This window comes from Anomaloglossus baeobatrachus, chromosome 5 (assembly GCF_048569485.1).
Source record: "Anomaloglossus baeobatrachus isolate aAnoBae1 chromosome 5, aAnoBae1.hap1, whole genome shotgun sequence".
Classification (NCBI taxonomy): domain Eukaryota; kingdom Metazoa; phylum Chordata; class Amphibia; order Anura; family Aromobatidae; genus Anomaloglossus; species Anomaloglossus baeobatrachus.
The window spans coordinates 574,105,301-574,119,125 of record NC_134357.1 but is presented as its reverse complement, the minus strand read 5'-3'; the positions used below and the strand labels follow the sequence as shown (position 1 = coordinate 574,119,125).

General features: G+C 43.5%; 1 protein-coding gene across 1 annotated transcript in view; it reads right to left on the bottom strand.

Annotated features, from left to right (window-relative positions):
* Positions 1-205: 205 nt before the first annotated feature.
* Positions 206-13,825, bottom strand: part of LOC142313084 (uncharacterized) — a 42,606-nt gene continuing 28,986 nt past the window's right edge. The window contains exons 3-4 of the mRNA XM_075352070.1: positions 4,979-5,078; positions 206-1,977 (exon numbers count right to left, since the gene is read on the bottom strand). Of these exons, the coding sequence (XP_075208185.1) occupies positions 1,187-1,977; positions 4,979-5,078 (891 nt within the window). The 3' untranslated portion in view covers positions 206-1,186. The remainder of the gene's footprint in view (positions 1,978-4,978; positions 5,079-13,825) is intronic.

Here is a 13,825-nt window from a genome sequence, read left to right as displayed (position 1 = left end):
AGTGTGATTTAATTCTCCCCTCACTATTTTTGTGTGAAATGCCTACAGGTGTGCACCAACTCCAGAGGCTTAGAGGCAAAATCATCAAATCTAGACAATAGAGAAAGCGAAGCATGAAGAATATATATTTACAAGCATTTATTGACAAAACAACAAGTTTTGAAATGCAATTATATACAATGTGATAAACTTCAGAGTTCCTATCTCCAATCTGGGACTGCGCTTTTTAGTAAATAAAGTAGTGGGCAACCTGAGATTAGTGAATTATCTAAATATAATCCAGTATCAAAACTATTCAAAAATATTCTTAAAGGCTCTCAAAAGGGCTAACAGTGTGCCTGCTAAAAAAGAAAATGATTATTCACTGTTCCCCACGCCATAATCCCGCCCACCTCTAGGCAATGAAGCCAGTGCCAACCAAAAGGTGGGTGGTATTATTTGCGTGGGGAGCAGTGAATATTCTGGTAGCAGGCATCCGCATGTAACTGGGGGCACATGGCAGTAATGTCATGCGCTGTGCCGCTTACATGCTGAAGTCACTTGCCAGCATCAGAAGAGAACACCGTGCACAGGGAGAGCGGAGGGATGGAGAGTATAATCATTTATTTTCTTATGTGTGCAGTGTGATGGGGAAAGTTATACCAGAATGGGCCCAAGATGAGGGCTATATATATACACGGATGGGGACATATACACTAGGACAAGGGCCATATATACCAGGATGGGATAAAGATGGGCAACATATATACCAGGATGAAAGACGTATATACGAGTATGGGAGACACATACCTGGAACGGGCCCAGGATGGGGGACATTAGTACAGAATTGGTGACTTTTATCCCCGTATCAGTGTCAGCAGCAGATCCCTCTCCATAACAGTGCTTCATGACCACATTTTTTTGCGTTAATTTTTTCCTTATGTTCCTCCTTCAAAACCTAGGTGTGTCTTATGGTCCAAAAAAATATAAAGCTCTAAAAAGAAAGAAAATGGTTCTTTTCCTCACAAATTCTTACCAAGAAACTGTAGCCAATTTTAGGATAAGCACTTTAGACTTGATTTACCAGTTAAACATTTCAATTATTCACAACATGAAAAAGGTTCCTTCCCTGTGCGGCTTCTTCACATGTTTAACAAGATGTGACTTCTGAGAATTACATTTTCCACAATCAGAACATAAAAATTGTTTATTTTGTGTGATTTTTTTCATGGTGAACAAGACCTGATTTCCTAGTAAAACATTTACCACATTCTGGGCAAGAAAACATCTTCTCCCCTGTGTGAGATCTTTGATGCCTAACAAGATCTGATTTCTGAGTAAAACTTTTACCACATTCTGAACATGAATATGGCTTTTCCCCTGTGTGACATCTTTGATGCACAACAAGTTCTGATTTCCGAATAAAACATTTCCTACATTCTGAACATGAATATGGCTTCTCCCCTGTGTGACATCTTTGATGCACAACAAGATTTGATTTCTGAATAAAACATTTCCTACATTCTGAACATGAAAATGGCTTCTTCCCTGTGTGATATCTTTGATGCACAACAAGATTTGATTTCTGAATAAAACATTTCCCACATTCTGAACATGAAAATGGCTTCTCCCCTGTGTGAAGTTTTCCATGGTCAACAAGACTTGATTTCCTAGTAAAACATTTACCACATTCCAAGCATGAAAATAGCTTCACCCCCGTGTGAGATTTTTCATGCCTAACAAAATCTGATTTGAAATTAAAACATTTCCCACATTCTGAACATGAAAATGGCTTTTCCCCTGTGTGAATTCTTTGATGCTCAATAAGTTCTGATTTCCTGGTAAAACATTTCCCACATTTTGAACATGAAAATGGTTTCTCCCTTGTAGGAGCCGTTTCATGTTCCACATCCCTTCTGTAACTTTTATCATGTGTGATACTTTCATCATCTGTTTTAAATTCTAATAGATTTCCATCTGAACTCCGAATACAGTCATCTGTTAAAAATAAACACAATGTTATTATTTTTTAATGATATTATCTTGAAAGTACTTTTTTTTTTTTTTTTAAACCATAACATAAGAAATTAAATTAGGAAAAAATGTATTCTGAATCAGTTGTCCAATTTCGACATCTAAAGCGGGCTTTACACGCTACCATATATCTAACAATATGTCGTCGGGGTCACGTCGTAAGTGACGCACATCCGGCATCGTTTGATATATCGTAGCGTGTAACAGCTACGTGCGACTGTGAACGAGCAAAAATACTAACCTTATCGTTGCTCGTTGACACGTCGCTCATTTTCTAAAAATCGAACGTCCGGTTGTTCAATGTTCCCGAGGCAGAACACATCGCTCCGTCTGACACCCCGGGAACAATGAACTGCAGCTTACCTGCGGCAATGTGGAAGGAAGCAGGTGGGAGGGATGTTTACGTCCCGCTCATCTCCGCCCCGATTGGCCGGCCGCTGTGTGATGTCGCGGTGACGCCGAACGCCCCTCCCCCTTCAGGGAGAGGATGTTTGCCGCCCACAGCGAGATCGTTTGGAAGGTAAGTACGTGTGACGGGGGGGGTAAAACATTGTGCGACACGGGCAACAAATTGCCCGTGCTGCACAAACGATGGGGGCGGGTGCAATCCACATGCGATCGCTCATGAAATCGGAGCATGTAAAGCAGCCTTAAGAGTTACATCCTCAGTAATTTGAATCTCCCATTCCTAGCACCAGTTCTCTGGAATGTGCTACAGTAAATAATCTGATTGATTGTCACAATGTGACTGCAGGATAATGAGGGACAGGAGGCTCCTATACTGTCCCTCACGCTAGTGGACCCTAAACTATTCCTAACCTCTCGATTACCCCTTAAGATGGAGATGCCCGAGTCCCGTGACTTACTATTCTCCTGACCAAATCTAAATCGGTTATCTCCTGGGGAAGACAGGGACAGGAATATGATGGAAACAAAGATTAAGACACACAGGAAACACAGATTAAGACAAATGGGTCACAATGCAAACCCACACAAATAAACAGTGAGAAACTAAGGAGAAAAGCAAGAGCAGAAAGGCAGCAACAAAAAGACAACAAGGGTTAACACCACAACAGCTCACAGCAATAATACACAACAACCACCTGTAAGTCTGGGTCACAACACCTCACCAGACCTGTATAGGTAACCTATAGCTGGCATTAATGAAATAGTCCAGCCAGCATATACAGAAGGGGAGCGATAGATACTTTCTCCTCAACAGCATGTGATCAAAGACATTAACAAGCAGCCCAGCAGAGAATAACAAATGCGCCGTCACACGTACTTACCTGCTATGAGACGTCGCTGTGGGCGGCGAACATCCTCTTCCTGAAGGAGGTGGGACGTTCGGCGTCCCAGCGAAGTCACACAGCCACCAGCCAATTGAAGCGGAGGGGCGGAGATGAGCGGGACATAAACATCCCACCCACCTCCTTCCTTCCGCATTACCGGCCGGGAGACGCGGGATGCAGGTAAGGTCTGTTCATCATTCCCGGGGTGTCACACACTGCGATGTGTGCTATCCCGGGTACAATGAACAACCTGACGTTCAATTTTTAGGAATTGAACGACGTGCATGTGATGAACGTTTAAACGTTCAATCGCAATCGCATGTAGCTGTCACACGCTACAATGTACCTTATGATGCCGGATGTGCGTCACTTACGACGTGACCCCGCCGACACATCGTAAGATATATTGTAGCATGTAAAGCGGACTTAACATCAGCCCCGAGCATGCAGCCGCAAGAAAGTAAGGCTATGTGCCCACATAGCGTATTTTCATGCGGTTACGCTGCGTTTTGCACCGCAGCGTAACTGCATGCGTCCTGCGTCCCCAGCACAATCTATGAAGATTGTAAGCTGCTGTTCATCGTTCCCGGGGTGTCACATGGAGCGGCGTGTGCTACCCGGGGAACAATGAGCAACCGGCGCAATTTTAATTAAATGATATTATGAAACCGAGCGACGAGTACACGACTCACGATTTGTGAGCGATACTGCATCGCTCGGTGTCACAGAGGCCGACGTCGCAAGCGATGCCGGATGTGCGTCACAAAAACCGTGACCCCGACGATCTATCGCACGATAGAGCGTCTCGTGTAAAGCACCCTTTAGGCTTTCTAACCAAAGCAGGTAGCAGGGTCTTGATGTCTGTGCAGATAAACATTAGGGTTCCAGTTCATCAAGACCGGTGATGGACACTGAAAAATGACGTCAGGGACTGGAGTGAGGTTTCTAGCATAGGGAACGCCGCAGTTTGTTATAAATTAGAGAAATTGTGGCATCACACCCTTCTTCTGGCCAAGTGTTGCTTATTTTGGTAAAGCTGGTTAAAATTGGGGTGAACACACACCAGGCTTTGGTCACATGACGTGATGTTTAAAAGGTCCTTAAGCAGTCCTATAATTGGCATATAAACACTGGGGCCCCTAGGAGAATGGGAGCCCTGTGAAATTGTCCAGTTTGCTTTCCCTTTCCCCTAATGCCAGTCTGTGTCCTGTTTAGTTCATTTAGACTCCTGCAATTTGACCTTTGGTTACATCATGTCACATGACTTTGAAGTCATCAAAAGCCCTTAAACAATCAACCTTAGAATACAAATGATGGGGTCCCTAAGAGAGTGGGGTTCCTGAGAAATTGCGCAGTTTGACTCCTCCCAACACTGGTCCTGACTGTAACTAGGGCTTATTTATGGAGTAGGGCTTATATTTCATTCTCCAAAAATCCCATAAAATCATGCTAGTTCCTATTTTCGGTTTTGGTCATGTTTTCGGGGAAACAGGGTATTCATGAACCCTCTGCAGGTCTTTGAGTTGCCTTCATAACAACATAGAGAAGGCACTAGAAACAACCAGCAGAAGAAGCAGAAGCAAAGAAAATACAGCTGAAAAAAACCAGAGCAGAAAGTCTAAAAATGTAAACACAAAATTAGTGCAGAAAGTACATGAGTAGATATCTCTTACAGGATAGAGCTGGAGGAAACACATCCTGAGGAACATCGGGCTCTTCTTGTTTACAGTCCTGTGGGAGAAGAGGACGGGGACATCTCTCTGGTGTTGTCCTCTAACTGGATAGACCTGGAGGAGACACATACAGGGACTGAATTCATTCCTTACATACAGATAATTATAGGCCGTGTGTATTTAGTCCTGTCTATTACCTGGTGATGTGAGGGGCTGGGGAACCTCCATCATGACGTCCTTGTACAGATCTTTGTGTCCTTCTAAATACTCCCACTCCTCCATGGAGAAATAGACGGTGACGTCCTGACATCTTATAGGAACCTGACACATACAATGATACCGTCACCCCCGATCCCTTCATAGCGTTACTGTATAATGTCCCAGCATTCCCAGCAGTGTCACCTCTCCAGTCAGCAGCTCAATCATCTTGTAGGTGAGTTCTAGGATCTTCTGGTCATTGATGTCCTCATGTATCGGGGGGTGAGGTGGAGGCCCCGTGATTGGGCTCAGGGGTCTTCCCCATCCCTCAGACGCAGGGGCCTGACAGCGCTCACTAGAGGTCTTCTTCACTACTGTGTAATCCTGGTTATGGAGAGACACAGTAATAAATCTCACTCCAGACATTTCCAGAGTCCTCACCTCTCCAGTTCTGTCCATCTGTTATTCCCATAGATAAGAATGATGTAATGTGACGTCATCAGAATCTCTCACCTCTCCAGTAAGCCGGAAGAGGATCTCTAGGGTGAGGTGTAATATCCTCTCCGCCATCTTGTCCCTGTCCATATCCATCCTTCACAGGGCAATCAGCAGAATTCTCTTCTATAGAGCGATTGTTCTCCCCCAGCATCTAATGTGTATGGAGCCTGAGCCCAGTAATGGGGAATCTCCACACACCTCCTCCTGCAGAGCCGCACACTAGATATATAATACCCTGCACCTACCTCCACCTGCAGAGCCGCACACTAGATATATAATACCCTGCACCTACCTCCACCTGCAGAGCCGCACACTAGATATATAATACCCTGCACCTACCTCCTCCTGCAGAGCCGCACACTAGATATATAATAACCTGCACCTACCTCCACCTGCAGAGCCGCACACTAGATATATAATACCCTGCACCTACCTCCTCCTGCAGAGCCGCACACTAGATATATAATACCCTGCACCTACCTCCACCTGCAGAGCCGCACACTAGATATATGGCTGCTCTGTGCTGCCAGGACCTGTGATGATGTCACATGGAGGGGAGGAGTCAGGGGTCACATGATCAGCTCCTCAGTGTATGCAGGACTCTGCTGTGCTGGGTGTCATGGTGCTGGATGAGGGGAAGTTTATGTGTGGGGTCAGGAGGGGTTTACAGTGTGAATGTAGCAGAGCCGTGTGTGTACGAGGTGTACGGAGCAGAACTGTGTGTGTACGAGGTGTACGGAGCGGAGCCGTGTGTGTACGAGGTGTACGGAGCGGAGCCGTGTGTGTACGAGGTGTACGGAGCGGAGCCGTGTGTGTACGAGGTGTACGGAGCGGAGCCGTGTGTGTACGAGGTGTACGGAGCGGAGCCGTGTGTGTACGAGGTGTACGGAGCGGAGCCGTGTGTGTACGAGGTGTATGGAGCGGAGCCGTGTGTGTACGGAGCGGAGCCGTGTGTGTACGAGGTGTTAGGGCCTTGACCTCCTGAAAGTGAGGGAATGCTCCACTCTGTCCTGCACTTGTATTTATCTATACACACGCATAGAGGTTACTGGGGACATAGACATAACTGGCAGCATTCACATTACTGGGAGGAATAGACATTACGGGGGCATAGACATTACTGGGGTGGGGGTATACAGCTCTAGGGGGGCACATATAACTCTGAAGAGCCCCTACAGCTGAGATGGGGGAGGGCCCATACAGCTCTGGGCCCAGGTGATGCTCCCTGGCGCAGCGCTGCGGCTCCTCTCTTCATCTGTGGGCCTAGAGCACAGCATATCGCATATCTTCACCCATAGATGATCTTCTATACAGTGCATGCTGTATTCAGCTGAACACTGGGTGTAAGTGCTGAGCTTACAGGGTCGGCAGCCAAACCTCACCCGAGGACCACAGAACTGATCACCGCCCCCTGACGACAGTGAGTGGCCCCCAGGTGTACAGGGCTCCGGCACTTTCTCACCCTGAATGTATGGTATAGATTTATTGATGATGTATTTTGCATATGGGAGGGGCTGGAGAACTATTACAATTTATGGATTACATCAATAATATATGGGATGAGGTAAAAGTTCCTGCATCTTAGGCCCTGTGCGCACACTGCGTTGTTACCCCCTTTTTTGGCTGCAGAAATTTCTTGAGAAAATGGTTGTTCCCTTTCTGCAGACATTCCCCAGCAAAACCTATGGAATAAAAATAGCTGTGCGCACGCTGCGTTTATTTCTCAAGAACATTCTTTCTGCAGAATTTCTTGAGAAAAAGAATGTGCATGTCACTTCTTTTCTGCAGGTATCCGCGTTTTTTGCCATAGATAATGGTAAAAAACCACAGGGACCAACCTGCGGAAAAAACGAATCAAAACCGCGGTAAAAGCGCATGCGTTTTTTGGTGCGTTATTGGTGCATTTTTTTACCGCAAGTGGGCTAATCTTTCAGACTCTCAAGAAATTTCTTGAGAAAAATCCTTTTTCTAGTGCGCACAGGGCCTTATAGTGTAACACAAATCCACTATCTTGGTCCCCCGGTTATTAATAATCAGGAGGGGAAACTGGTTACTGATATGTATAAGAAACCCACGGAAGGGACAGGGGTCTCCATGTCTCTAGAGCCCATTCTTATTCCACAAGGAAAGCCATTCCCAAGTCCAAATATGTAAGAATTAAGAGAATAGTTACGGGTCCAGTTTTCTGGAAGTTTATTAAGAGGTTATCCTCTGCATCTACTACACAACCCAGACAGTCTGAAGACAGCTCTAATGAATCCGAGGAGATTAGGAATAGAAAAGCTTTTGTTCTGAATTTTACTCCGATACATTGCAGAATTGATGAATTATTTAACACATTGGAACATTCTGCATCAATCACATCCTGAAGTACTATTTATGCACAATTTCCTGCTGTTTTGTAATAAAACTACCTACCTACTATTCGTGATAAGCTTGTAGGGGCCGATATTGGAGCAAAAAAATACCACACAATCCAGTTATTTATTCACAAGGAAAAAAAGGACTTTTCCCTGTTTCAGTTGCTCACAATGCAACAATGTAATTAGAGGAGAATGATTCTCACGTCCCCACACTGGAGAAATGTATTAAGTCCGAGGTTTTCATCCACGTGAATCATCGGATGTTGTCTATATAGTGAAGTGTCCATGCGGCTCCTATATGTTGGTGAGACGACGCAGCATGTAGGAGCCGCATTAATGAACATAGATGTGGGAATGTGTCGTCACCATTGTCCCTTCATTTCAAAGAAAAAAAAACATTTTATTTCTCAACTTAAAGGGAACCTGTCAGCAGATTTGTGGCCTATAACCTGCGGCCTCGACCAGTAGGCTCTTATATACAGCACTCTAACATGCATTATTATCAAAAATGCACCAAAAATGCAACATGCACTGTGTGAACATAGCCTTAGTTTATATGTATATATATATATATATATATATATATATATATATATATATATATATATATATATATATATAAAGCTAAGGCTATGTTCACACAGTGCATGTTGCATTTTTGGTGCATTTTTGAGGTCGCAAAGATGCACCTAAATGCATGCATTTCCCTCTCCCAGCAAAGTCTTTGAGATTTCTATTTTGCTGTCCACACTGGGCATCTTTTGTTGGCTGCAAAGAGGTTATAGTAAGGGATTACTAACTAGTGCAGAATAAAAAATTAATCAGATTTCCAGGACCCAATTGTTGCAAAAAAACCTGCAATAAAAATAGATGTGGCTCTTCTGGAACAAATTCTACCAATAAAATAAATTTTTAACATCATTTAGTAAACAGCTTAACAAAATAAAACATATAGTGGCAAAATATCTACCAATTTTATAGTAGGATGAAATCCCAGAGAAAATACTCAAACAGGGTGTAAGTTTGTTGCCAAAAGAGCCAAATATTTGAGAGACGTTTTGTCTCCCAGGTTATTTTGCAATATATCAGCACTAAATAAAACCTGGTTACACCTAGGTGGTTTTTATAAATGTGGAGGAAATCAATGATCAGTATGCCAATTTGCATACAAAACGCAAGGCTTTGTGAATTTAAATTCAAAAGTTTAATCAATCATGAAGCGACATACGTCATCTATATAATCATGTGTACCTGCAGTAATCTTTTATATGTAGGATGTATGATCAGACAAAAATAAAGTCACTAATACATCGGGTGCGGCTGAACACTTTGTAGAGAAACATGCAGATAGCCTGGAGACTTCTGTGTTTCTTGGTGTAATTAAAATAAATAAACCTGATAGGGGAGGAAATTGGGGGAAGGTTCCTCTTCTAAATGAAGCTTTATGGATTACGCGATTAAACACAACATCTCCCCATGGTCTGAATTATCGCAGTGATTTATCTTTTATTTATTGATTTAATTTTGCTGGTTGTTTTGGTTTTTTTTCTCTACATGAATTTATTATAAATATAGTTGACCTTGTGTAGACCTTGATTACATTTATATAAGTAAGTATAATTTTTCTATGAGAATTGTTGCATAAAAACTTTTTGTGTTTTTTTTGGTGCAATCAAAATAGATAAACCGCATAGGGGAGGAAATTGGGGGAAGGTCTTTCTTGTAAATGAAGCTTTATAGATCATGCGATGAAATATAAGATCCCCCGATGATTTGGATTATATATATCCACATCATGCACTGTATATATACAATATATACAGTACATATATATATATATATACTGTATGTATATATATATATATATATATATATATATATATATATATATTATATTGATGTAATTTTGCTGGTGTCTTTTTAATTCTATGAATTTATTATGCATTATATAAATCCTGATTTTATTTGTATGTATATATATATATATGTATAGTTATATAGTTTTTTTATGGAAATCATTGAATATGTGTATATATTATATATTCTGCTCTACTTGTTATTCAGCTTTTGTCCTTCCTTATAAGTTTATATCTCACAAAGAAATACAGTACGTAGTGAGTGTATACACACGGCACTTCTGGGGTGGTGCTCAAGTAGGGTCCAAAACCATCTCAAGTAGATGTAGAAACTTGGCACGCAAGATCAGTGTGAATAGTGATCTTCTATTGTCTATGTGGACACCACATCATACCCGGCTACGCCGTTTGCCAAGTTGCTATACTTTCTGAGGACCCTCTGCACGCACACTGATGAAGGTCTTTGACCAAAAAGTCTGTGCTTGTGCTGGTCCTACACGTTCTTCTCAATAAAAGACAACTATTCACATTTATCTTGAGTGGCAAGTTTCTACATCTACTAAAGGAAATACAGTACAGCATGCTCCAGAGAGGACAAAAGGATACCACCCAGAGATAATACAGATAACATATCTGAAGGTATAAGAGGTTATCAAAGTCACAAGGAGCAGGCACCCAGTGTGAGTGAGTGCTAAATAATCTGCAAGCCCTGATAGCAGGAGAGCCTGTAGGTGTGAGTGCTCAGTGCGCATGCGTGAGTCAGAGCGGAGATACCCGAACCATAGCGTTGTAACGAGGCGAGCAGCTCTGACTGTTTTGTGAGATTAAAATGGACATGGAGACTGACATTACACAGGATGGTGCTGCCACCTTGTGGACAAGTGCTAAAACTGCTCGAGAGGTGGACACTGTAAAATCTGATCCCCTCCCTCAGGCACTTGGTGTACATGAAGTAATAGTGCGGGAAAAGGACACTGAGCTACTGGAGCTGGACCTGAGCAGACCTGCCTCGGACTGCCCTCATCGCTGAAGTGTGAGGGATTGCCAGAACTGCTGCAGATGGGATACTGGACTCAAGGGACCTCCGGACCGTCTCCTTCCTCCGTACCAAGAGACTGTAAGCTAGTCCTCTGTTGAGAGGGCTGAAGATCCTCCCACTTCTCTCCCTTGGAGTCGCCGCCGGTTACCCGGAGTCCAGGCCCGCTACGTGGGAGCCCTCCCTCCTTGTGTTTTGGACTGGTAATATAACCTATAGGGCAAGTCAGGGACAGAATTCTTGTTTATCATTGCTGTTTTTTTTGTGTTCTGCGCCGCGCGTCTGAAGTTAAAGACCCGGATAGCAAACCCTGATTATGTGTGCTGCTAAGCCAGCGGCGTGTGTCATTGAGATGTTTACCAGTAAAGAAATGTACCCTTACATAAAATCCGAGCGTGGGGATTTTGTTGGCGCAGATTATGGGAACTCAGCCGCGGCCGTACCCGAGGTCACTTCAGCGTAAATAGCCCATTGGAGGAGAATGTCATCAAGTGAACGACCTCAGAGCGCCTGCGCAGGACTCCTAAAGGCCCCGTCACACACAACGAGATCGCTAACGAGATCGCTGCTGAGGCACCGTTTCGGTGACGCAGTAATGATCCCGTTAGTGATCTCGTTATGTGTGACACCTACCAGCGATCAGACCCCTGCTGTGAGATCACTAGTCGTTGCCAAATGGTCTGGACCATATTCTTCAAAGGCGATGTCCTGCTGGGTAGGATGCATCGCTGTGTTTGACGCTGTGTGACAGGGTCCCAGTGACTGCCGAGATCGTTATACAGGTCACTACTGCGACCCGTATCGTTACTGCGTTGTTGGTAAGGTCTGACTGTTTGACATCTCACCAGCGACTTACCAGCGACTTACCAGCGATCCTTATCAGGTGGAATCGCTGTCGGGATCGCTGGTAAGTCGTGTGTGTGACTGGGCCTTTATACAGAAGGAAGAACTACAGAGCAATGTAAATGAAGACACAGAGCAGGTAGTAACAAGAACCCATACAGATGAGGTGAGATAGATATAAAGAACTACAATAAACCATGATAGACAATAATGAGTGAGATTAACAAATGGAAAAACAAATATAGAAAAAATAAAGGAAAAAGGAACAACTCCAAGTGGAATATAAGAAATTATGAAAGAAAAATAGAGAATAAGGAAGCAATGGAATTATAGAATGAAAATAAAGGAGCTGCTTACTATATTCAATGTGAGACCTAAAAGGGCAATAGACATTAGTAAATATACAGTATAATATGAAAAAAAACCCTCAACTTTATCAATCGTAGTGCCACAACCACTTAATGTAAATTCATGCCATAATAGAATATCTCATATTCTCTATTCAAACCCAAAGTGAGTGAATATCCAAAATGCTTCACGGATCTTCAATTTTTCAATTCTATTGCCTCCACAATGGGATAAAGGTACATGTTCTAGTACTCTAGTAATCCATCGATTGGGAATTATTCGCCTGATCTTGGGTGAGTAAAAAATTCCCGTTTAGTAATATTAGAGCAATGTAAACACTAGAGTTGAGCGCGGTTCGCGGTTCGAGGTTCTCCAGTTCTAGGCTCGAGTGATTTTGGGGCCTGTTCTAGATCGAACTAGAACTCGAGCTTTTTGCAAAAGCTCGATAGTTCTAGAAACGTTCGAGAACGGTTCTAGCAGCAAAAAAACAGCTAATTCCTAGCTGGCTTTCCGCTGTAATAGTGTAAGTCACTCTGTGAATCACACTATTATGACATTTCAGTTTATAGTGTGCGGGAACAGCGCATTCAGATCACTGCTGTATGTATAATGGCGATCGCCATTTTTTTTTTTTTTCCTTGTCTTCCTTCCCTAAGCGCGCGCTTGTAGTGGGGCGGGCCAGCATGTCAGCCAATCCCAGACACACACACAGCTAAGTGGACTTTTAGCCAGAGAAGCAACGGCATGTGTGATAGGATGTCCATGACACATGTCCCTGCATTATAAAACCGGACATTTTCCTCCAGGACGCCATTATCTCTTCTGCGTCTTTGGTGTCAGACATCATTGTCGCAGCTCCGTCCTCCTGAGTCCTATCGCCGATACAGCTGTATGCGCTCCATACACAGCGTTAGACAGCTTAGGGAGAGCACTTTCTATCAGTCCTTTTAAGGGCTCAAACCGGTAGGGTCAGAGCCATAGGTGACAGGTCCTGAAAACAGAGACAGCGTCTGTGTAGCCAAGGTCAGGGATTTCGTCGCTGCATTTCACCATTAGGAGGGAATAGAAAGGCAGGCTTCCATTCCTCTACCCAGAGCCCCACAATCCTGCCACTGTACCCTCCTGTCCTCTGCACACTCCAACTCTTTTTAACTAAGCCATTATACTAGCAAACAGTCAGTGTACCTAGTGGCATCCTAAACGTGGCTATTGGACTTTTGTGTAGTCACACTAGTGCAAAGATATTTGCAGCACGTCTGCCTGCATTGCACACTCAAACTTTTTTTAACTAAGCCATTATACTAGCAAACAGTCAGTGTACCTAGTGGCATCCTAAACGTGGCTATTGGACTTTTGTGTAGTCACACTAGTGGAAAGATATTTGCAGCACGTCTGCCTGCATTGCACACTCCAACTCTTTTTAACTAAGCCATTATACTAGCAAACAGTCAGTGTACCTAGTGGCATCCTAAACGTGGCTATTGGACTTTTGTGTAGTCACACTAGTGCAAAGATATTTGCAGCATGTCTGCCTGCATTGCACACTCCAACTCTTTTTAACTAAGCCATTATACTAGCAAACAGTCAGTGTACCTAGTGGCATCCTAAACGTGGCTATTGTACTTTTGTGTAGTCAAACTAGTGGAAAGATATTTGCAGCATGTCTGCCTGCATTGCACACTCCAACTCTTTTTAACTAAGCCAT